General features: G+C 53.8%; 1 protein-coding gene and 1 long non-coding RNA gene across 3 annotated transcripts in view; one reads left to right on the top strand and one right to left on the bottom strand.

Moving 5' to 3' along the window:
* Positions 1 to 787: 787 nt before the first annotated feature.
* On the bottom strand, positions 788 to 23271 carry SYDE1 (synapse defective Rho GTPase homolog 1). Of its 2 annotated transcripts, none has more exons than XM_074979515.1 (8): positions 22525 to 23271; positions 12216 to 13103; positions 11025 to 11798; positions 10452 to 10675; positions 10076 to 10202; positions 8131 to 8297; positions 4156 to 4387; positions 788 to 3661 (listed from the first exon to the last, which is right to left on the bottom strand). In XM_074979515.1, exons 1-8 carry the CDS (start codon positions 22610 to 22612, stop codon positions 3222 to 3224), a joined length of 2940 nt encoding a protein of 979 aa, XP_074835616.1. In that variant the 5' UTR covers positions 22613 to 23271; the 3' UTR covers positions 788 to 3221. The 2 variants fall into 2 exon arrangements, with proteins under 2 accessions (XP_074835616.1, XP_074835615.1); XM_074979514.1 differs by having other exon boundaries at positions 12180 to 13103; positions 22525 to 23270.
* LOC142002966 (uncharacterized) overlaps positions 22899 to 23935 on the top strand; it is a 59302-nt gene continuing 58265 nt past the window's right edge. The window contains exon 1 of the long non-coding RNA XR_012642755.1: positions 22899 to 22948. This is a non-coding gene — a long non-coding RNA (uncharacterized LOC142002966). The remainder of the gene's footprint in view (positions 22949 to 23935) is intronic.

The raw sequence follows: 23935 nt of genomic DNA, 5'->3' as shown, positions 1-23935 counted from the left end.
GCCACACCGTTTATCTGGGGAATAGGGCAGACACAGACAGAACTGAGGGGCACATGTATTCTTTATTGCTGGTGTTGACAGTAGGCAGCCCATCCTGGCATGAGTGCATAGGTACCGGCCGATTCCCAGTGTGGCATGGACATTTCCTTAACGTGCACTTAAGTAGCCATCCCCAACTCCCTACAGCTGGGGGGCGGGGGCGGGGTGAGTACCAGGCAAGAGCAGGGGAAAGGTTGGACCATGCAGCCTTGCTGTTGCCATAGACAGGGTGTGCCAAGCACAGCTGCTTCTATAACAGGGTGGTACTCTACTGTGGCCCCCCTTCTTCAGACCCAGGCCCACCCATGGCAGAAGGCACTGCAGCCCCATCTTCATGTTCACTGGAGTGCCCATAAGCTAATACTAAGGGCGGTGAGGCATCCCCAAATGCTGGCCATGTGCCTTCTCTGTGAGGGCAGCTCAAAACCTGCCTGCTGGCCCTTGTGCTTTGAGGACTGGGTGAACTGGTTTTTGGTGGGGTTGGTTTTTTTTTTTGTTTGGTTTCATATAATTGCATAAATATGGTGAAAATTTGGCAATGGAGGGACATGTCCCCTACATTAAATGCCTGCAAAGGGCAGCCGTCTGCAAGATCCCCCCCCCCAACACACACACACACACACTCATTCTGCACCCTGCAACTGCTCTCACGCACACATCCACCCCCCCCGGACCTCCATATGCCACCCTGCATGCATGCATAAACCGCAGGCTCCTGCACGCTGCAACCCCCTCCCCGCCCCCCCAGTATAGCTTCCCTTACACAAACAGCTACTCAGACATTCAAATGTGTGTGCACACACACCATAAATAATGCTGGCTCCTCCACTACTGGGCTTACTGAAGAAGAGCTGGCCAGGGACACTGGGTGCATTGCTATGAGGCTCTGCAGGGCATGCACACACATACTGTGCATGGGTCTGTCACTGGCACTAGCACCACAGGCTCAGCGAGGCAGCTGGGCCAGTCCGTGCAGCAGCATCGGGCCCAGCAGTACCTAGTAGGGAAATGGCAGAGCTGTCCTGGGTGTGAGAGGGCAATTGCTACCTTGTGCTCAGCTTGGGGCCAGTCTGCTGATATGCTTCACTTTCATGGGATCCCTATGGAGAAAGGCACATCCAGGAAATGACCTGTTCCCCACCAACCCTCAGCACCCATCCAGTAGGGCTGCAGGTTGGCGCCTGTCTGAGGTGACTGTTTCACACTGAAGCCCAGGGCCTGTTGCAGCTGCTGCCCTACTCTGTAATGCAGTGGGTGGAAGTGGCAGCCAGTGAGATGGGGGACCTCCAGATCACATCCAGGCCAAAGCTTGCTGTTGCTAGTCCAGCACGTATACAAGGCCTCCTTGCTAGGCCTGGTGTGTCCAACAGGCTCAGGGAATGCCAAAGCTGCCTTGTGGCTGCCAGCCCCAGGGTCTTCAGTGCCAGCTGGCTCCAGGATGAGGCTAGGACCAAAGACACCAATGAGAAGCAGCCACAACACATGCCAGAGCTCAAAATTCTTGGCTCATGCTAGGGTGTCCAGGTGGCACAGGATCCTGGGGTTGCAACCTGTCTTCCCATCACTATTCCACCAAAAGCTTCAGCCAGGCAGGATCAGAGGCAGCAGTAGCCAGCCTGGGAATGGGGCGGCCAGAAGGAAAAGTATTGAATATTGTCAGGTTATGGGGAGTACATACATGTGGCAGTAAGATTAATGCTGTGGCAAGCTGAGAGCAAGTGTCACCACTAACAGAGCTCTTGGCAGGGCACAGTGGCTCCTTTGTGAAGCAGTCCCAGAGCACAGCATGTGTGATGGACATTAGGAACCCTTGTCAATACTCAACACTGTGTGGGGTGGGGGGGATGCCCCACATGGGAGGGAAAGAGCAGGCCTTGGCTCTCAGCTGGCCCCTTCTCCAAGTGGCATACAGGTTGGCACTTAGTGGCAAAACACAAAGAGCAAGGCCAGTCACACAGTAGACTGAATTGAGCTTGCTGCAGTCAGACACCACCCCCCCCCCACCAGGGCAGCCCTGATGCCCAGCTTTGTGAGAACCAAGTCAAATACACACCTGCAAGAAAGCCTCCAGCTAGAGGGGACTGGAAGGGCATCAAACCTCTCACTCTTGGGGCTGGCAGGGCTGTCATGCCTCCAGGGGGGCAGGACTGGAAGGTGCCCTGATGACTACGAGTCCAGGGAAGGATAGCATGTGATGCTTCTAACATACATCCCTATGCCCTGCCCAGGGCCTGATACTGCCTTCCTGACCAGCCTGCATGAAACACCATATTGGCTTGGCCTCTAAGGACTGGGAAGCCCCGTACCACGGTCACACAAGCAGCACCCACAATCTTCTCTGCTCCAGCCCAGCCAGGGGACAGGCTGATTATTTGGTTTCTGAAATAAAGAGGCATGGAGAAGGCCCAGGGAACCCTTCCCCCTGCCGTGCACATGGTATTGCACCAGGGCAGAGGATGAGGACAAGCAAGCCCCAGGATCTAAGCTCCTTGCAGACTGGCATTCAAGGTGGATGCTGCCCTGCAGACAGGCAGTGACACTGAGCGCTCTTGCCTGTGGCCTACTGTACAGAGCCAGGATGCTGCTCTGTAGCTAAGAGAGACAGTGGGATGAAAGTGACACACTGCAGAAGTGAGTGTCCTTGAGTGCAGCCTCCAGCTCAACATGCCCCCCCCCCACCCCCCAATCCGTACTCCAGTCCCAGAGCCCCAGCCTCAGTGGGCTGCCACACATTGCTCTGGTGGAACACACCTGAGGTCTCCAATCATCCATCCATGCTGTGCAAATCAAAAGATTTCAACACACATTTGGTCACTCTCTAAAGGGCTCTGGATTAATCTCTGGGTTGATGGTAATACTGTGAGCTTGGTGAACACTCCCAGGCATGTACTGTGTTGGTCCCCCTACAGAGCGCCATGCCCAGACAGCAGCAGGTCCTGGCGCCTGCGTGCTGTACCTGCTGCTGAGGGCTACTGCTCCTGAGAAGGTTGCCAAATTAAGGCTGAGAGAGTGAGTCACTGCCCACAACAGGGCTCAGCTGGATTCCTGGGCATGGACCCTAAAATTGGTTAACAGAAGCTCCACCATCTAATGCCTACCACCTTCCTGCTGGGGTGAAAGCTCCTATCCTCTGGCTCATGTTGTGGTGACACTGGAGCCTGGTGGGGAACACGGATGGTCACTCAAAGGCACACGTTGATCTGTTTGGAGAGCTCTCGTTCCAGGTCCAGGATGAGGGCATCAAAGTCCTTGAGATTGAGGCGGGGGCTGAAGGGTGCCTCAGAGTCATCGACCAGGGCAAAGTCCCCCATGAAAACTGTCTGGCTGTGGCCACCCAGCCCCTCCCGCAAGTCCAGCACCTCATTCTCACTGTCACTGCCGGCCACTTCAACATAGTCAGCCTCAGGCCCTGGCCCTGCCACCAGACCATACTCCTGGCTGCACACGCTCCATTCCCCAGCGTAGCGGTTGCTAGGGGGGCTCTCCAGGCCCCGGGGCCGGTGTCGAGCGACCACCTCACTTTCCAGCACATCCAGCCGTAGCGCAGGGTGGCGTTTTTGCTGCAAACCGGTGGACTGGCCGATGTCCCGGCCTTCCACTCCATGCCCCTTCCTGTTGGGTACTGGAGAGACATGGATCTCAGTCACCACAATGCTTTCCTCCCACACCCAGACAGGCCATTTGGGGGATTTGATCCCAAGCAAAGGAGCCAGGTACAGACTGACTAACTGAGGGCAAAGATTCCATGGGTCAGTACCAACAGGAGACCAGTTGGGTCTGCAATTCCAAGGGGATGCGCCCCGTTGATGGAGAAGGAGACTCAGGGAACAGTCAGAGACTACGATCCCCTTGAGGAAGTCCCTGGCTCCATGCTCACCCAACCCCCAGTTATGGAGCACAACCCTGCCTGCACACTCAGCCGCCATCCCTGCAACAGAAGGCCCCTGGGGCATGCTCTCTGCACGTCCCCACCCCACAGCAAGCCTGCAGCAGTACATGAACCCCCTCCCACAGCAAACCCCCCCCAGCAGTGCACTTCCTCCAATCCCACTCCCATTCCTCTCCACCCCAGAGCAGCCTTGGGGTCACACACTCCCTCCCCTGAGCCGCACTCACCAGGCCAGGCCTGCAGTAGGTAGTGCAGCACTTCAATGTGCCTCTTGAAGTCAACAGCACTGGCAATCTCCTCGCAGTGGGCATAGCTGCAGGTTCCCTGGCGCCAGGGATCCTGATTTTGGTTGAGCAGCACTGGCCCAAAGCACACAGCAATATTCTGGGAGTTCATACGGTTAAAGTGATGGAAAGAGGCCACCAAGCTGAGATGATCCAACAGCACAGTCAGCGTAGCCTAGGGAGAGGTGAGCGTCAGTCTGGGGCCTGATCCTGCAACACCCATCAAGTTTTATGGGCTCAAGATCATCTGTGTCCCAAGTTTTGGTACCTCAGAGGTCACAGCCCTAGTCTGTGCCCAGGGAAAGCACGTGACAGATGAGCAGGGGAGACGGCCCAAATCTGAAGCCCAGGTAACCTGGAAATTGCCTTGTCTTCAGGACAAAAGCAACATGCTTCACCTTGGGAAGGCCTTTGACAATAAAAGTCAGCACTACACCCTGTAAACAGAATCCCTGTTAAATGGGCTAGAGCCCCAACGGTCATAATGGGGTATCCTCTTCAAAGGGGGGCAGGGTGTCCAGTGGGAGTCTATGGAGATTGGTTCTAGGCCTGATGCTGTTTAGGATTTTCATCAATAAATTCATGGATTCCCGGGCTGGAAGGGACCATATAGGCTATATCTACACTAGCCCAAAACTTCAAAATGGCCATGCAAATGGCCATTTCGAAGTTTACTAATGAAGCACTGAAATACTATGGCTACGTGTACACTACCCCAATCTTAGTGTACCCTTAGGAATACCCTTAGGAATAAGGGGATTTCGAAGTTGCCAGGGTCCTTTCGAAAAGGAGCTCCGTCTGGACGAGCCGCATCAATTTCGAAGTGCCGCAGCTGCCGGCATTCTAATGAGGCACTGAATATGTATTTCAGCACTTCATTAGTAAACTTTGAAATGGCCATTTGCATGGCCATTTCAAAGTTTTAGGCTAGTGTAGACATAGCCATAGTCTCATCTCCTGTCTTAGAATCACAGAAGATGAGGGTTGGAAGACAGCCCAGGAGGTCATCTAATCCAACTCCCTGCTCAAAGCAGGACCAACTCCAACTAAATCATCCCAGTCAGGGCTGACTAACAGGCTGCAGGACTGACCTGAGCTGATTCCTGTTTTACCAGAACATAGGGCCATCAAATCTTTATTTCAAAATCACCAGTGATGGTGAAGAGAGCTCTCAAGTTTCTCTGTCCTGCAGCTTGTTTGGCTTGTTGTGCACGGTTTTCCACAAAGTTCTTCTTGTCCCATTTTACAGCCTTTTTAACTTCTTTGTTGGCTTCTGAATCCAGTCTCTTCTCTATAATGTCACATGGAAGCTAGCTGGGTCACAGTGTACAGTGGATCAGCCAGTATAGGAGAAAGAGGGGTGTGTGCTAACAAACAAATCCTTCAGCATGCTGTCAGGAGTGTGATAAGGGTGCCTATTGTCACCTTTCCTGTTCTTGATCACAATGGACTGGACAACAGATGGCCATCAATGAGGCATTCAGTGGACACTTTACAAACAGCTAGAGGCCATTGATTTTGCTGATGATGTTGCCCTCCTGTCACACCAATATGAAAGCATGAAAGGAAAGGCCACAACACTAGACAAAGCTGTCTCAATGACTGGACTGAGCATTAACAAGGGAAAGATCAAGACAATGAGGATCAGCAAATCCAACAGTAACACCATTACACAGGAAGGGGATGACCTGGAAGATGTGGAGCAGTTCACCTACTTGGGGAGTATTATAAGTATAGATGGAGGAACACACAAAAATACCAATGCCAGGACAGGGAAAGCAACAGCTGCGTTCAAGATTCTCCATCTCATATGGAGTTCACAAATCATATCTGTGAAGATGAAACTGTGCATCTTCAACACAAAGTTAAGGAGTGTGCTCTTGTACGGACGCAAGACCTGGCATACTAAAAAGTCTTCAAATCACAATTCATAAACGGATGTCTGAGGTGCATCCTTCACATCAAATGGCCAGACTTCATCACAAATAAGGAGCTTTGGAACAGAGCAGGACAAGAACCAACTGACTTTGAAATCAAGAGAAGAAAGTGGAGATGGCTAGGCCACACTCTCAGAAAACCAGCATCCAGTGTAGTTCGTCAAGCTCTCACATGGAACCTGCAAGGAAAATGCAAAAGAGGAAGACTTTGGACAATGTGGAGAAGGTCTGCTGAGATTGAAGGACAACTGGGATATTCCTGGAGCCAGCTGGAAGTTTTGTCCCCAGACAGAGTGAAGTGGAAGAGACTTGTAGATGACCTGTGCTCCATGCAAAGTACATGGATTAAGTAGTAGTAGTAGTAGTAGTGATGGTGAGTCCCCCATGATGCTTATTAAATGGTTCCAATAGGATAAAACATGCAATGGACCCACAAGACACAGAGTTGGAAATGATGAGGAAAGGCCCTCTTACACAATGAGTTGGAGAAATTCCATCCAAACTCCACTGACCTGTGAGGAGAGGCTGAGGGAATTGGGCTTATTTAGTTTGCAGAAGAGAAAAGTGAGGGGTGATTTGATAGCAGCCTTCAACTTCCTGAAGGGGGGATCTAAATAGGATGGAAAGAAGCTGTTCTCAATAGTGAGGGATGACAGAACAAGGAGCAGTGGTTTCAAGTTACAGTGGGGGAGGTCTAAGTTGGACATTAGGAAAAACTATTTCACCAGGAGGGTGGTAAAGCACTGGAATATGTTACCTAAAGAGGTGGTGGAATCTCCATCCCTAAAGGTCTTTGAGTCCCAGCTGGAAAAAGTCCAGGGCAGGATGATTTAGTTAGGGTTGATCCTGCTTTAGGCAAAGGGCTCAACTTGATGACTTCCTGAGGTCCCTTCCATCCCCAGGATTCTATGATTCTGTGATTCAAACAAAATACATTTTAATGCACTCAGTGTAGAGCAAAGGAATGCAGCCACACCTACAGTGTGGGAGCTGCATCATGGAGAGCAGGGACTCAAAACGAAAAATGAACAAACATCACTGCAGAAACTCCTGGGCTACCGTGACACTGTGGCCAAAAAGGAAATACTACCCTTCGATGTGTGAACAGGGGAGCACAGGCAGGCAATTTTTCTTCTGTTCAAAACACTAGCATATGGCATCAAGTTCTAGCATACGTAGTTTTAAAAGCACGCACAAAAATGGGCAATGGAAAGAGCCACAGAAATTAAGTGTGGCTGGAAAAGGTGCCAGACAGCAAGATACTTAAAGAGCTTGATCGGTTTAGTTTATCACAGAAAAGATTGAGCAGTGATTTGCTGATGGTGAAAAAGGACCTGCCCAGGCAGACAACACTGGAGACTGCAGGGCTCTTGCAGGAAATGCCAAATGACCCAGTGGCTGGCCACCAGAGCCAGCCAAATTCAAACTACATATCAGGCACCGTTTTCCATGGAGAGGGAAGGAACCACTGGAACAGACTCTCAGGGGAAGTGGTGATTCACCATCACTTCATGGCTCCAAAGCCAGGCTGGGAGATGCTTTAGCCAACACAAGTTCCTGGGCTCCATACACAACAGGGAGGGTAACTGGGCGACATATAAATGCTGCCCAGAATGTCAGACTGGATGATCTAATGGTCCCTTCTTATCCTTCAAGTCTTTGAATCTGGGCTACTTCCTCTCATCTCTCAGTGTTGAAATCCCCCAATCCCAAGATCCCAGCCCACAATCTCAGACCTTTGTGTTAGCAGCACTAGCTATATGCCTGGGCCTTTGCCAGGGGAGTGACCAGCCCCTGTGTATCCAGCTCTGTCATCACCATACCATATTGACTCCAGCCTCTAACTTACGAAATCAAGCTGTACCAGTCCAAGATGACATCACTTCAGCAGCACCAAACAGCCTCCAGGGACTGCTTCAAGGGCACCATGGGTGGACTTCACAGCTGGGTCTCCTCTCCTCTCCCCTTGGCAGGCACTCACCTTCTCAACCTCTGGCAGGCAGTCCAGCAGAGCAACTGTCTCCTCTGCATCCTTTCTGCTGAGTATGTCTTGGGCTGGGCGCTGGGTCATGGCCTCCAACACTACTTGGTAGAGAGTCTGGGTGATGAGGGGTGTAGGCAACTCCCGCAAATAGTCCTTCAGGATTCCTGTAAGAGAAAGACTAGGCTCTGGTCAGTTCTTTGGCAGGCTTGTCTCCCACACTTGTCCCTGCGAGGTCCTACGGGGCACAGGGCCAATGGGACTAAAGCAACGCAGAAAGAGCCACAACTCCCAGGTTCCATCTCTGGCTCTGGGAGGTGAGTGGGCGTCTAGTGGCTAGAGCCGATGAAGGTAGAAATCAGGGCTCCTGGCTCTACCCCTAGTTCTGGTGGGGGAATGGGATCCAGTGGGTTCAGAGTCTCTAAGGACAGACTATTATGATCATTTTATGTGAACTCCTACATAACAGGAGGAGGGAACAATCAAATGGGTTTCCTGGGTGAAGAGGAGAACGTGGGCCAATCAGCCCCTTCTCTAAGGTGCTTGTGCACTAATGCTAGAAGCCTGGGGAACAAACAGGAAGAATTAGAGGCCCTGGGACAGTCAAACAAGTATGAGATGGGTGGACTAACAGAGACTTGGTGGGATGATTCGCATAACTGGAGCACGGTCGTGGAAGGTTATAAACTGTTCAGGAAGGACAGACGGGAGAAAAGGAGGAGGAGCTGCGCTCTGTGTGAGGGAGCAGTGTGATTGCTCAGAGCTCCAGTATAAGGAGGGAGAAAATCCAGTTGAGCGTCTTTGGGTTAAGCTTAGAGGCGGAAGTGACAGAGGTGATGTTGTAGTTGGTGTCTGCTACAGACGGCCAGATCAGGGAGATGAGGTAGATGAGGATTTCTTCAGGCAGCTAAGTGAAGCTTCCAAATCACAGGCCCTGGTTCTCACAGGAGACTTTAATCATCCGGACATTTCTTGGGAGACCAATACATCAGCACACAGACAATCCAGGAAGTTTTTGGAGAATGTTGGGGATAACTTCTTGGTACAAGTGCTGAAGGAACTGACCAGGGGCTATGCGCAACTTGACCTGCTGCTCACAAACAGGGAAGAACTAGTAGGAGAAATAGAAGTGGGTGGAAACCTGGGCTGCAGCAACCATGAGATTGTAGATTTCAGGATCCGGACAAAAGGAAGAAGGCTGAGCAGTAACATACAGACGCTTGATTTCAAAAGAGCAGCGGGTTGGGTCCATGGGGAGGGCAGAGTGTTAAGGCTGCAGTGGGTTGGATCCGTGGGGTGGGTGGAAGTGTTAAGGCTGGGTCTGTGGGCCGGTGGGGGGGTCAGACTGTGGCGGATTGGGTCTGCGGGGAGGGAGGTAAGGCTCGTATTAGCAGGGGGGAGTTCATTCATCTAGTGAACAAAGGTAGGTATATGCGTCTCTCGTTTTAGCGAGTACTTGTAAGTGAAGTCCTCATTTAACAAGGGGTGAATGTATGCTTGCTTCAAGACAATTCCCCCCTTTGAGACTTATCTGAGAGTCAGTTTTTAATCCATTTAATGTGTGTCATGTTATAGTCTAGTTTTTAGTCAAAATATCAGGGGGTATCAAGGCAAACACTTTGCAAAGGTACATTACATCTACACTATTATCTATATTTTTATCAACCATTTCATCTGTAATTTCATCACAAAATGATATCAAGTTAGTTGGACCAGATTCAAACGGGTCCAGGAGACAGAACTCTTGGGTGATTCATTGTGCTCTGGGAGAGGAATGGTACTGAGAAAGAATCAGGGGGCTGGGATGGGTTCTACACTCGGTCCTGCGGGAGAAATTTTGTCTCTGTCTAGGTGTTGCAGTGACTTGCCTGAGTGTGCATGCAGGGGTGGCAATCCTGGTGCTGGGCTAGTGTGGCATGGGGCTAAGCAGTGGCTGAGCACTGACCTGTGATGACATTGATGTCTGGATACAGCTGTTCGGACAGCATCACAGCTGCGCTGTCCTTCTCAAAAGCATCGCGTAACTCCTTCTTCACTGCTGCCGAGCCACACAGCCGGTAAAGCCCTACAACCTGGTCACAGGGGGTGCTGTCAGCAAGAGAACCCAGCCCTCCCCACCTGCCCCAAGACCCAAAGAGCATAGGCAGGAGACAGGGATACAGGAGGGAAGAGAACACAAGATCCATGGCCTGCTGGGACGCTGCCTGCTCAGGAGCTGTGTTCACCAGCTCCTCGCCATGTACCTGCTGTGCTTGTGTTAGCTGCATGGCATGGGGCCTGAGTGCCAGCTGCCCTGCAGAGCCCACTCCCCGACCACTCACCTTCAATCCTCGCTTCTCGATCTGGGAGACACATTTCTGGATCAGAAGTGGCACCTTGATGACAGTGTTCTCCCTTTCCACCAAGTGACACAGCTCCACTCCAAAGACCCGCGGCTCCCGGTCACCGGAGCTGCTGGGCATGTCCCACTGCTCCACCAATGTCAGCTTGCAGTAGAGCAACCCACGCGGCTCCAGCCGCACTGCCAGCTGCTGGGCCCTGTACCCTGAAGAACAGAAGGCACCAGCATGTGTCAGACCGGACTGAGATGTGCAAGGTCAGCAAGGGTCAGCTCAGAAATTACAGCATCTGCACCCTTCCCTTTATTCCTGCCCCATGGCCCCCCCTAGGCCTGCCCATCTGAGTACCATGGGACCCTGCCTCCTGCCCATTTATATATGCACCCAGAGACCTGCCCAGCTGAACCCCATGTGGTGCTGCTCTCTGCCCATCTGTATGTGCCACACAGTGCCCTGTACATCTAAGCCCCACTGGGCCCTGCCTGGGTGTCACTGTCCCCATTCAGACTCTTGCCCCTTCACCATGACCCCCACCTCACCAGCTGCTCCTGTTACCTCGGAAGATGTGGGGCAGGACAATGGTGCCATGGCAGCACACACGGTTCCGGCAGGAAGCTGGGTCCCAGGAGAAGACAATAACCTTGAGGTGTTGGGCACCCTCAAGCTCCAAGTTGAAGGTGTGGTTGAGGCTGAGGAAGGCAGCGGTCCAGGGCAGCAGGGCCGTGCGTGCCTTGGGGGCTGTGTCTACCTGCAGGACGCAGAACACCTCCCTGGATTCAGCCTTGGGGAGCTTAAGGTCTCCCACGCCATACAGGTGAACACTGACTAAACCTGAGATAAGCTGTGCACAGTGTGGCTGCTCCAAGGAGCTGTAGGGATGGAAGGCCCCCACGTCCAGCTTGGCCCCAAGCTCATGGCCCTCTGGCCCAGGACAGGTATGTTTGTCTGCCTTGGCGAGCAGCTCAGGGGAGTCGCCATCACTCAGGTAGCCACCCTTGTTGGCTGCCTTGCCACGGGGTGGGCCCTCCTGGGACGCCACACTGCTGTCCAGGTGGTAGCGGCTGATAACGTTGCCAGGCTCCTTGTGGGCATCTCGGGGTGAGGTGCTACCACTGCCCTCTGCCTCCTGCCCCCGGGGCCGGGCACTACGCAGGCTCAGCTTCCTCCTCAGCTCAGGCAGTTTCTTCATCTTCAGGGACAGACGACGCACGGTGCCTGGGGACTTCACCCTGCCCAGGGAGCGCCCCTTCTTGGAGACTTCAGGGCTCAGTGGGGGAGATGGGCCAGCCAACCCCACAACTGCACTCACGCATGAAATCGGCAACTTCCCTGCAGGAAGAGACCCGATGAGATGGGCACCCCACCCCAGTGGCTACTGGCACACTTAGGGAAAGGAGCCCCTTCGTCTGGGGCATGGAAAGGAAGCGTCATTACAGGGAGGGCGGCCTGGAGCAGCCAAGACTGACTTGCTGGGGATGGAAGGAGGGGCTGACCCTATAGTGGGAATCAGGCTGCAGTAGGGATAGAGACGTGGGGGCAGGGACTTGGGGAGGGGCTCTATGAGAAGAGGGGAACTCCATGGGATCGGAATAAGCAAGGGGCCCCCGTAAGGGAATTAGCCCCTGAAATCAGGGGGACATGTGGAAGCACTTGTGTTTCTGCCATGCTGTTCACCCCCCCGCCACATACGGTTAGCACCACACCCCTCACCACAGGCCTGTGTCCTGCTGTCACCCAGCTCTTCACCTCGGCCCACTGGCCCTGCTGGGGTAGATTCATTCTGTGAGCTGGGACTCTTCACTTGTCCGGTGACACTCCTGGGAGGCCCTTCGCTGCCTGGCTCTGCACTGCCAGACCTGGCCTTATCCCCGTCAGACTCTTGGCTCCCTGTGCCACTGCCCCACTTCCTCAAGGACCTGCCAGGCTCAGCACCTTGCCTGGTGCCCACAACATCCTCATCTTCAGGGATGGGATTGTACCAGATCTCCCCTTCATTGCCTGCAGCACCCATCTCCTTCAGCTCTGTGCCAGTGCTGGGAGCCGGCTCCTCTGGGCCCTGGGCCTTGCCCGAGGATAGTACCCAGTGGCGGCTGCTCCTCTCCAGGCTCTGCAGGTAGGCACCATGGCTGGCACATCTCACAGCATTGCCAGAGGTGCAGAGCTCCACATAGCTGCACATCGACTCAGCCTCCTTGTCACCAGGGCTGAAGCTGGGCTGAGGGGATGGGGTCACCAGGGCCAGGCCAGGACAAAGGCTGGGGACTGCTGAGGTTGAGGGGCTCTCCACAACCCTTGCCTCATTCCCAACGACTGGCTCCCCTGTGCGGGCTGGGGAGAACAGCTCCTCGTGCTGCACAGGACACTGGAGGTTGTCATCAGTCTCTCGTCCACAGGCAGCTGGTTGTACCCCTTCACCCCCATCATGTAGCTCTGTGGAGGCCATGGGGTGAGCAGGCACCTTCCTGCTGCGTGGAGTGTCCCGGATGCCACAAGAGAACCTGGCCCAGCTCTGCTTCCTGGATACGGTGATGGCTGCCTCTCTCCGACAACTCCTGTTGGAGTCCTGTGATGCTGGCTCTGGCCCAGAGACTGGCTCCAGTTCCACAGGAGAGACTGGCATCCTCAAGGAGTGCTCTGTGGGGACAGGAAATGTGAGCTGAGTGTTAATATCAGCATGTGCCCAGTGCAGACACACCAGACCTAGTGCATACACCAGGTGCCTATCCAGCATACACACACATGCACAGTACTCAGTGCACGCACAGCCAGTATGCACTCAGTACACACCCCATAGCCAGTGGTTACACACCTACTGCACTAAATGCCGTACAGCACACACAGCCCAACATGCGCTTGAAGCACACCTACAACAGACACACCACCCCCCAGGGTACACTGTGATCCACAGCCCTTTGAATGGCAGCCAACTGACAAGGGGATGCAGAAGGGTCACTCACATTTCCCTGATTCTGTCAGGAGAGGGCTCAAATAAAAATGTAATAAAATATCATAGTGAAATGTACCTCAGCACACGAGCTCCCAAGGTCATGCTATGGCCCAAAGAGCTAACCTGATCCCGGGATGTGTGAACTAAGGAATTTCACATAGGAGCAGAGAAGTTATTCTACCTCTGTATTTGGCACTGATGTTGTCATGGGGTTCTGGAGTCCCCAGGCACTGCACCCCATCCACAGGCAGGAGTGACTCTCATTCAGCAGGTAGAATGGGAAGTTTATTGGTCGACAAAGGCACGGCAGGCAGAGACAGTCATTCCAACCCATCCTGGGGAGAGGAGCCCGAGGGGAGCCCCATCTGGGGTCTAGCCACCCCTCACCACAGGCTGGCTGCCTTCCAACTCTCTACCCAGCTTCCAACTGCCGCTTCAGATTCAAAACCCAGCCCGGCTCCTCCCTGCTCTTTGTTCAGGGACAGAGGTGTTATCTGCCAGCTTAGGTTACAGTCCCAGGGGTTCATCCCCAGCAGGTGTGAGGTGCTCAGCCTGTCACATACACATCCGGCCGGACTCTCTCACACCCACCCCCACTCCATCACAAATGTGACTACTGTTCGAATCCTATGTTCAGCTCTGGCGGCCACATCAAGAAGGATGTTGATAAACTGCAAGGGGTTCAGGGAAGAGCCTGACTTAAGGTTTACAAAATATGCCTAATAGTGACAGATGTGAGAAACTCAATTTATTATCAGAGAGGTCGCAGTGTTAGTCTGTATCTTTGAGAACAACAAGAAGTCCTGTGGCACCTTATAGACTAACAGATATTTTGGAGCATAAGCTTTCAAAAGCTTTCAAAAGCTTATGCTCCAAAATATCTGTTAGTCTATAAGGTGCCACAGAACTTCTTGTTGTTCAATTTATTATTTTACCAAAGGGAAGATTAAGGGGTGACATGATCATAGCACCTATGTGGAAAATAAATATTCAACAATGGGATTAGCAATCTAGTAGAGAAAGGTCTGACATGATCCAATGACTGGAGGTTGAAACTAGACAAATTCAGACCAGAAAATAAAGCGTTGATTTTAACAGCTGGTGTTCTTAACCACCAGAACATTGTACCAAGCTCTGTGGCACGTTCTTCATCACTGATAATTTGTAAATCAGATTGGACACTTTTCTAAAACGCTCTGCTCTTGGAATTGTTTGGGGGAAGTCCCTGAGCCTGTGTTATACAGAAGTTGAAGGCAGAGGATCACACTGGCTCCTTCTAGCCTTAGAATCTATGAATCTATAAATAAAACAAAGCAATCAAGGGTATGGAACAGTGAAGAGAGATTAAAAAGACCAGGACTGTTCAGTTTAGACATGACTAACAGAGGATAGGCTAGAAGGCTATAAAATCATGAATGATGCAGAGAAAGTAAGGGCACGTTGTCAACCCCCTTCACATAACAGAAGAACAGGGGGTCATGCGATGAAATTAATAGGTAGTGGGATAATATTAACCTAAGGAAGTATCTCTTTACATCATGCACAGTCAGCCCATGGAACTCACTGCAGTGGGGAGTTCTGAAAACGAAAAGCATAACTGGATTCTAGAAAGAATGACATAAGTTCATGAAGAATAGTTCTATCAAGATGGCTAATACATGAGCAAGGATGAAACACCCTGTCCTGTGTCCCTAAATCCTCTGTTTGGGGATGAATCACTCAATAATTTCGTAGCAGCAACGAAGGGTCCTGTGGCACCTTATAGACTAACAAAAGTTTAGAGCATGAGCTTTCGTGAGTTAACTCACTTCTTCAGATGCATCCGAAGAAGTGAGTTAACTCACGAAAGCTCATGCTCTAAACTTTTCTGTTAGTCTATAAGGTGCCACAGGACCCTTCGTTGCTGCTACAGATCCAGACTAACACGGCTACCCCTCTGATACTCAATAATTTCGGTGTTCTGTTAATTTCATGCTACAGCAGACAAGTCACCAGGCTGGATGGACCAACAGTATGACCCAGTATGGCTTTCTGACGTTATGTGGGAGGCAGCTCTTGGCACTTCCTGCTCGGTCTGCTGTAGCGCAGGGGGGAGGGATGGGTCATCTGCAAACCTGGTCAGGGGATAGCTGTTCCTTCCAAGCGCCTGAGCCCCACACTTGCAGAGTCCCTTGGCACAGCCTCAGCCCTGGCCCTTGGCCCCCAGTGACTGGCTGCCTCAGTATGCGTTGCAGGGCTGACAGAGACGTCATTGTGGGAGCACTGGCTGGGTGGGTGGGAAGCTCCCAGCACACACACAGCTGCTCACAGCCCCTGCCAAGTTGGATTTCCTGTTGTTTACTGCCTGGCTGTCAGGACAGCACTCCCTCCTCCCAGCCTGGCTCAGATCAGCCCTGCAGGGACACAAGGCCTTTTGTGGGGAAGGGCCTATGTACAGCACCTGCCTCCCACAGAACAAGCCCTTGGAGCAGTATCACATGGGCACACCAAACCTAGGATTGCAGAGTAGGGGCTAAGTCCTCCCAGTACAAGCCCCACTCATCTCAGCCCCTACAAACACACATTCCCCACTCCTTGCTCCCTCCCACATGCTGTCCCCCTCACAAACGCTCCACATGCACCTTGCTCCCCACTCCTCACACTCCCCACTCCTCACACACACCACCACATAAACCATGCTCTCCCCGTGCACCCCACTCTCCCCTCTCTGTGCATCCTGCTCCTCATTTTCCCCCGCACTTTCCCTCTGCTCTTACCACACACTCTGGTCCCACCCCACAACATGCTCCCCATTTCTCACACACACGCTGCTCCCTCTGCACATAACCAAACTCCTCACTCTAGCCCCACAAACCTTGCTCCTCAATCCTCACACATACCTTCTTCTCCCTCTTTTCCCCTACATGCCACTCTCTCCGACACACAGACCCCAGCACCTCCTCACATTTCCCAACTCCTCAGTCCTCATTCAGACACCCCTTAGCTCCTCTCTCCAACACAACCCCATTGCCCCCTCACCTTGTGCCAGCTCCTTGATTCTCTCTCTCTCTCTCTCTCTCTCTCTCTCTCTCACACACACACACCACTGCCTTGCTTGCTACCCCACAGCACTCACTTCCCTCCCCTCCCCTCCCCTCCCCTCCCCTCGCACACAAGTGCATGACACTGAGGTCCCCATACACACATCCTGCCCCAACCTACATCTTCCCTGCTCCTTGCTCATATGCACCCACATCCTCCCTCTTCCACACATATGGGCACACACCTCACTCCCGACACCCGCACATCTGCTGGGGCTGGGTGAGATCTCTGCTGGCGAGTTGAGGGACAGAATGAGGCTGGTTGAATGATGAGAAACCAGAGTTGGGGGAGAGTAGAGAAACAAGGAGGAGCCAAAAGTGGGTTCAAAGGGGGACAGTGGGGAACAGCCAACTAGTTTGGCAGGGGGATGGCTTAGCAGCCATGGGCCGGAGAGGCTGATGTAGACGCCATAATTCATTTGAGAGGTGATAGATTCCCCCAGACTCTTAGAGCCCCAGGACTCGATAAAAGGGATAGTATGTGAGCCATACTCAGGACAGACCCTGCAGGGGGGCTGAGCCACACCAACCAGGTTTCAGCCCCCCAGATCCTGGGCGCTGGGCCTGCTGGCTCTGAGTGGGGGTACAAGTGGGGCATGGGAGGCATCTTGGAGCTGCACAGAGATGATAGGCAGGCCTGGAGCCACTGCATCTGCATGGAGACAGGAAGAGCTGGGGAACTAGTTCTGGGAAAGATGGGATGATTGGAAGGAACAGAGCTGTGGTATCCAACCAGTTCTGAAGCAAACTGAAAATATATAATTATATGATTCTATAGTCATTGTTCAAGGCAACTAGCTACACTCAACCAGTCAAACAGCCACATGAGGCCTGATGCGGGGAAAGATGTGTGGGGAGGCGCTGGGTCTGCACACAGTGGGGATGGATGAGACTGGGCCCACTGGATCTGAATTGGTGGGGGAAAAGTGGGACTGCAGCGTTGATGGTGCTGGAGGATAGTATATAGGGTGAGGGGAGGAGGGCTAGGGTCTCTCAGTGGAATCGGAGGGGCAAAGGAGTGGGGCTGGGACCACTCAGTGGGGTAGGTAAGGTTGGGACCATTGGACGGGGACTTGGAGTAGGGCTAGGGATGCTAGGGTGCGAGTAGCAGGGCTGAGGCCATGGAGGATGAGCAGGGATGAAGCAGCATGGCAGGGATAGGCAGGGCTCAAGAAGCAGGGATGGGGCCTTTGGGTATTTGGTTGGGGGGCTGGCAGAGCAGATGGAGCAGGCTCCAGGCCACTGGTCTTGCAAGGGGCTGGACAGGGTGGGGAAGTGGAGTTGGGACAAGTGAGCTGATGTCACTGGCCCAGCAGAAGCATAAGGACCAAGAGCCAATGAGGGAAAAGAATAGCACCATGTGCCTGGGGCAACACCACAGGAAATAATACCTTGACTCTCCCACTCATGTGGTTGACCCATTGACTAGAATCCCAAGAACAGCACAGCTCCAGGGTCAGGCTGAGCCAAGGGGTTGGCTACGGGTCACTCCCTGGTGGCAGGGAGAGTGACCTGCCCTAAGACAGCTCCCTGCCTCCTGATCCCACTGCATGAATGCCCCAAACCTGCCAGCATCAGGACCTCCCTCCACACCTCTGTACACACCTAGATCTCCAGAGTCCCCACCCATCACCTCATCCTCAATGCCAGCCAGTGATTCAGAGCCACTCCCCACTACTAACTCAACACCACCTTTTCAGGTGCAAAAGACATCTTCTCTGCCCTGCCTGCCAGCATCTGACCTTCCCTGTCTTGCCCTCAGCCCTTTGTCCACTCCCTTTCTGCCTGGACTCGATTACCAATTTACGCCAGTGGCCTCACCCTGCTGAGACACAGGGCAAACCTGGAAAACACTCTCCTGACTCTCCTGGAAGCAAATCTGTAGGGAAACATTTGGAACACAAAGCAGAGTCTGCGGGTGGTAAGGGGCAGTTACTGGTGAGCATCCCTCATCTGTGCTGAGTGTGTTTGGACACAGGACTGGCCCCCAGCCCCTGTCCCTGTTGCATTATGTGGACCAGAATACCTTGATGCACGACTGCCAAGCACAAGTAGCTAGGACAGGATGCAGTCTCAGCCCATAGGGGATGGCAGGAAGTCTTGTTTGTAGGTGGTATTAGGTCAGAGATGAGGGCCACATGGAACCCTGAAAGCCTAGACCAGAGGTGGGCAACCTGCAGACTGCTGGCCACATGTAGCACTCTGGGGATCCACCTGCAGCCTGCAGAATCCCATCTGTGCCCGTCCCCCATGCACGTCTTGTGCACCAGGGAACAGGATACCTGCACTTCCTATGCCTCTCTCCCAGCATTTTCAAAGAGCACAAATTGCCAGATTCATGCTCCTCTCTGAGAACAGCTGATTCCAGATGTTCCATCTCTCAGAAGAGAGTTGTTGCAGCGCACTGAGTTGAAAGATAGCCATTCATGTGGACTACCCATGGTTGCCCATCCCTCTGTTGGCCACAAGCTTTCTGCCAACAGAGGGAGTTCCATGTTCCATTCTGCAACGTCCCCTCACCCACGCACTGTTCACTTCAAGGAAGGAGACTGGTGGGGACTGTACTGCTTCTGTGGGCTGTCATGGGGCTCCCTGCAGCATGCAGGACAGATAGTCTTGGAAACAAACTTTCTTTCCCTGTGGCTGCATGCAGATAATGAACTGAACCTGTGGCAACTAGATGTGGAGAGACGAGGGGGCTCTACACATCTGCAATTTCCTATCACGACCCATAGAAAGTACCTGGCTAAGGATAAATCAGCCGTTTTGAATGCATTTTCTTGGCCTCTGACTATCAGTACAGTCCATTCTGCAGAACCACAGACTGCTTAGCAAGGAGAGCACAGGGACCAGGAGCTGATCTAGCAAAGGGAATTGCCAGAACATGGACTGCGGGCTGTTCTATACCATAAAGCCACCAGGAACTGGAAACTGTAACAGCTCCAACTGCAGGAAACCACTCAAGGACGGCCGTTATTGACTTCTGTCAGAGGCTCCTTGCTGGGTCACTGTCTTACTCCTTTACTATATCCTGAGAGTCTTGGTGGAGACTGGCTCAAGCATGAACAATTCCTGTTTCTGAATAGTGAAGGAAGTGGGTCCTTTGGGGTAGAGGCTTCTTGCAATCCCCTTCATCCTCATTGCATATACCACTGACTCTGTGTCCCTCTAGGCAGTGTTTTTTAAATTACATTTTGCAGAACACTGGTGTTCTGTGAACAACTAGCAGGCATGCCATAAGCATCTGACATTTTTTTTGATATTATACACTGATGGCATATATATTTCTGTAATTAAAAACAGATACAATGTTACCTCTTCTTTGCTGATACCTGATTAAATTACTTTGTTTTGCTTTTGCTCAATATGTTGCCGTCTGTTTTTTAGAGGGGTGATGGGAGAAATTTGAAGAAAATTTTAATAGGTGTTCCGCATAAATTATTATTGCTTGGTGTTCCGTGGTCTCAAAAAGTTTAAGAAACTGCTCTAGAACATCCTGTAGGTGCTCCAGGAAGCAGCAACAGCAAATCACCCAGCATGAGCTCTGTCCCATCCAGATCCTCTCAGATCCAGGGTGCAAAGTTTCACTCCACTTGTCAGGTAATCGCCTGGGGCAGCCTCAGCCACAGAGCTACCAAATGGGGAGTGAAGAAGATGAAGTTTTACCTTTTCTCTATTGAGCTGGACTGGGGCAAAACAGTGGGGGGTTGATTTTGTTACAGTGCCGATGACTCAACTGCAGACCAATGTGTTGGGTCAGAAATGGCTGCAGCTGAGCTCAGCACTAGCTAAGGACTTTGGTGGCCTCCAGCAGCACTGGGCTCCATTGCCATGTGACACATCTTGCTCCAGCACAGCCCCATTAGTCACAGCTCCTATGACTATCTGAGTCCCCCCTCTCAGGTTGGCATGGCTCTCTGGCTCCTTCTTCCCCTCTGACCGATCCTCAGGAGACCCTCCTCTTCTTGTGGTGGGGATCCCTCCCACCTCCTATTCTCAGGGGTCTCAGCTGCTTTGACTTTCTTCTTTGTTGGTTACTCATAGATTTGCCTCCCTCTACCACACTTCCCTTCCAGTCCCCCTGGATCTCTTCAGTCAGGTGCAGACACCAGCTGAGATTCACCATGGCCTAAACCTACCTCCTGAACTTCCTCCTGTCTCGTGTGGGAAAGAGGGCATGACTCAAGGAAGTCTGTCCCTGTCTCCGACCTGGCCACTCCTCTAACTCATCTATCCGTGTCACGTTCAAATCCTGCTGCTTCTTCCTTCACAGCTTTTCCAGCTGCCCTGTGCTTTCCATCCACATGGCCAGTGCTCCCATCCAGTCCCAATCACCGCAGCTTGGACCACAGGCTGGCACCCAGCTCCACCCTGTTCATAATCTAGTACCAATGTAATCTGTCTGATTCTCTGTAGAGCATAGGCTGGAAACCTGTCCCACAATAATACCTTGAGCAGATCTATTGCAAAAATATCCCATCTGGATTCATAGCAAGCTCCTTACCTTGCAGCTCCAAATCACCAATCCAAGGGCTCAGTTTACCAAGTCTGGCCCCAAAACCAAAAGACCGGCTCCAACTGTTGGCAACAGCTCAGTCAGCCAGGACAGGGGTGGAATCTTTGTCTCTGGATCTTGGGGCCAGTTGGGATCATGGCTCCAGCCTATCTCTGCTCCCATAAAAGCTAAAAACTCCCTGTTTAATGAAAGCTGCCAGTCAAGAGCTGGGGCTTTGCAACACTCCACATACTGGGAAGATTTGGTCAGGCTGTTCCTTGGCTCTCACTATTCCTCCCCCATCTCTCCACTACCCCTTCTCGGCCCCTCATCACAGCCTCCCCTTGCAGCCCCAACCAGCACTTAGTGCCTCTGTCACTGATGGGCCCTGTCTCCCAGAGCCTTCTTGGCACTCACATCCAGACCCTTCCACCCTAAAACAGCTCCCAGCCAAATCCACTCACCCACCTCCTAAACCACTCACTTTCCAGGCCACAGTGCAGAGGCACAAGCAGAGAAGCTGGCTCCTGACCGACCAAAGCTGGAGCAGAGAGTAAGCCTGTGCTAAAACTGACAGCACCGTGGGCTCCACAACCAAACCCCAGGCAGTGGAGGGGTGAGCCAGGGGGCAGCTCTGTCAGCCCTGTGCTGAGGATTGTGGGAAGCTGGGTGTGAGCTCTGCCACTAGGGACTGTGTGGCAGGGAGAGCCTAAGTTTGGGAGGAAAGGAGCTGGCTCTGCCCAGGGAAGCAGGAGGGACAGAGTGATCTGATCTTCTTTCTCTTAGTGGCTGTAGGGGTGCGGGTTGGTCCTGTCTTTATCCCTCCCAGGCAGTTTCCCCCACATTCTATCCTTCCTTCATCCACCTTTTCTCCCCACAAGCAAGGCAATGGGTGGGACTTGAGTGCCACTCCCTTATCCAAACTCCCCTAGAGCCCTCGATGGCCCTGGGCCCTTGCAAGTCCCTACCCCAGGCAAGGTGCTCCTCTGCCTCAAGCATCTTTGGGTCACGACCCCCTTCTCTGACAGCCACAACCTGGACCACAGCAACAGCACCACCACCACCACCACCGCCACCGCCAGCAGCAGCAGCAACAGCACCAATCTGCCCTATCTAGGAGACCCCCCTCTGGGGGCACCTGCAGAAGCTCCACTGGGGAGAGGGAGGGGAGCTAGTCCTGGCCATAGCACTGGACTGAAGGAGCCCAGCCACCCAGTGCTCTTCCAGCTGTGCAACGCTGGCCAAGTTAAACATGGGTGCTGCTCTGCACTGCGCAGCCCTGTCCTGCCCAGGCCCCCACCCTCCAGGCCGCAGCTCCAGCAAGCACCGAAACACACACCCCCACTCCCCGAGCCCCAGCTCAGCAAACCCCCAACTCCTCTTCTTCTTCTTCCCCCACCTCTGCCTCAGTGAGCCCCAGCTCCTCTCCCCGGGACCCCGGCTCCTTCCCCCGCCCGCCTGAGCGAACCCCAACTCCTCCTCCCCCCCACCCCCGCCCCGCCCCGCGTCCCAGCGCGGCGCGCCCGGCGGCACCTCGCTCCTTCGCATCAGATTTCTTCCTGGGGAGCTTCTCTTTGCCCCTCAGCCTGGAGAAGGTTCTCCGCAGCAGGGGCTCGGCCATGGCCCGGCCGGGGCGGCTCCTCCTCAGGCGGCCCGGCTGCCCCCGGGGCCCGGGAGTGGCTCGCCGCCGCCCGCCCGCCGCCGCCCCGCCATCCCGCGGCTCGGCCCCGGGCAGGACTCCGCAGGAAGCGAATTCCAGGGATGCTTTCCCAAGCTCGGCCTCGGCCGGCGCTGCCCCCGCCGCGCCGCAGCGCGCTGCTGGGAGCTGTAGTTCGCGGCTCGCGCCCACCCGCCGCTGGGCTTCGCCCCTTCCGGCCCCGAGTCGCGCGTCCCTCCCCGGCCGAGCAACGGCCCCAGCGACCGGGCAGGTCACGGCCGAGGCCAGCCGCGCACTAGGGTGGGCCCCGCGCGGCTGCCGGCCTGGGGGGGAGCGGCCCTGGCGCGCGAGGGGAGGCGGGCGGCACCGAGGGGCAGGGGCGGGCGGCGGCGGTGAGCAGCCGCAGCTACTGCTCCTGTGCGGGGCAGGGCCGGCTCCAGTCGCTGCCCTGTGCCGGGAGGCGCTGCCGCAGGGCGCGGTGCGAGAAAGCCCCTCCCGGGGGAAGGGACCGCGCAGTCGTTCCAGCGTTGCCCTGCTGGCTGCAGGGTCGTGGGCTCAAGCCTCGAGGAGGCCGTTTAGGAACTGGGGCAAATAGATGTCCGGGATGGTGCTTGGTCCTGCCGAGGGGGCTGGGGACTGGACCAGACCAGGTGACCTCCTGAGGTCCCTTCCAGCTCCAGGAGACGCGCATGTGTACCGCAGCCACCCCATTGCTCTGGCCCAGCCCAGTCTCACCAGCGCTCAGCCAGTGCCAGGGCTGGAAGGAGGCTGCAAGTCCAGCCCCTGTCCTAACTGAGCTGCCGGTCACAGAGCAGCTGCTGGCTGGCAACACTGATCTTCACTGTGCTTCTTAGCAGCAGCAGGTTGACACTGTTGACTCATGTTTACCTCATGGTCTGAGACCAGGGTCAGCAACCCCACGACAGGCCTGGTAGGAGCACACAGCGGGAGCTCAGCTCAGTCCTGACCCGCCCCTCTTCCCCCATGCAGCTACCAGCAGCGACCCAGGCTACCGGAGGCTGTCCGCTGGGGCTCCCTGGCAGGGTGGAGTCTCCACACAAAGGAAGGGTATCACTGACATCAGCAAGCAGTCCATCTACTGAAAGCTGTGGTAGAGCCCTCTCAAGATTCATGGCACCTCCCCATCATGCTGTCTGTCCAGTACATTCAGTTATTTCCAGCCTGCTAGGCACAGTGGTTATTTGATCTAATCTGGGTGTCCAGCTTGCTGGGAAACAGCCTGAAAAGGAAGATTAGTCAGTGCTTCATAAGTGCTACCAGATGTCC

The sequence above is a fragment of the Carettochelys insculpta genome, chromosome 29, assembly GCF_033958435.1.
Source record: "Carettochelys insculpta isolate YL-2023 chromosome 29, ASM3395843v1, whole genome shotgun sequence".
NCBI classification, from domain to species: domain Eukaryota; kingdom Metazoa; phylum Chordata; order Testudines; family Carettochelyidae; genus Carettochelys; species Carettochelys insculpta.
Note: the sequence above shows the minus strand (reverse complement) of the source record. Positions and strands in the feature narration are given on the sequence as shown.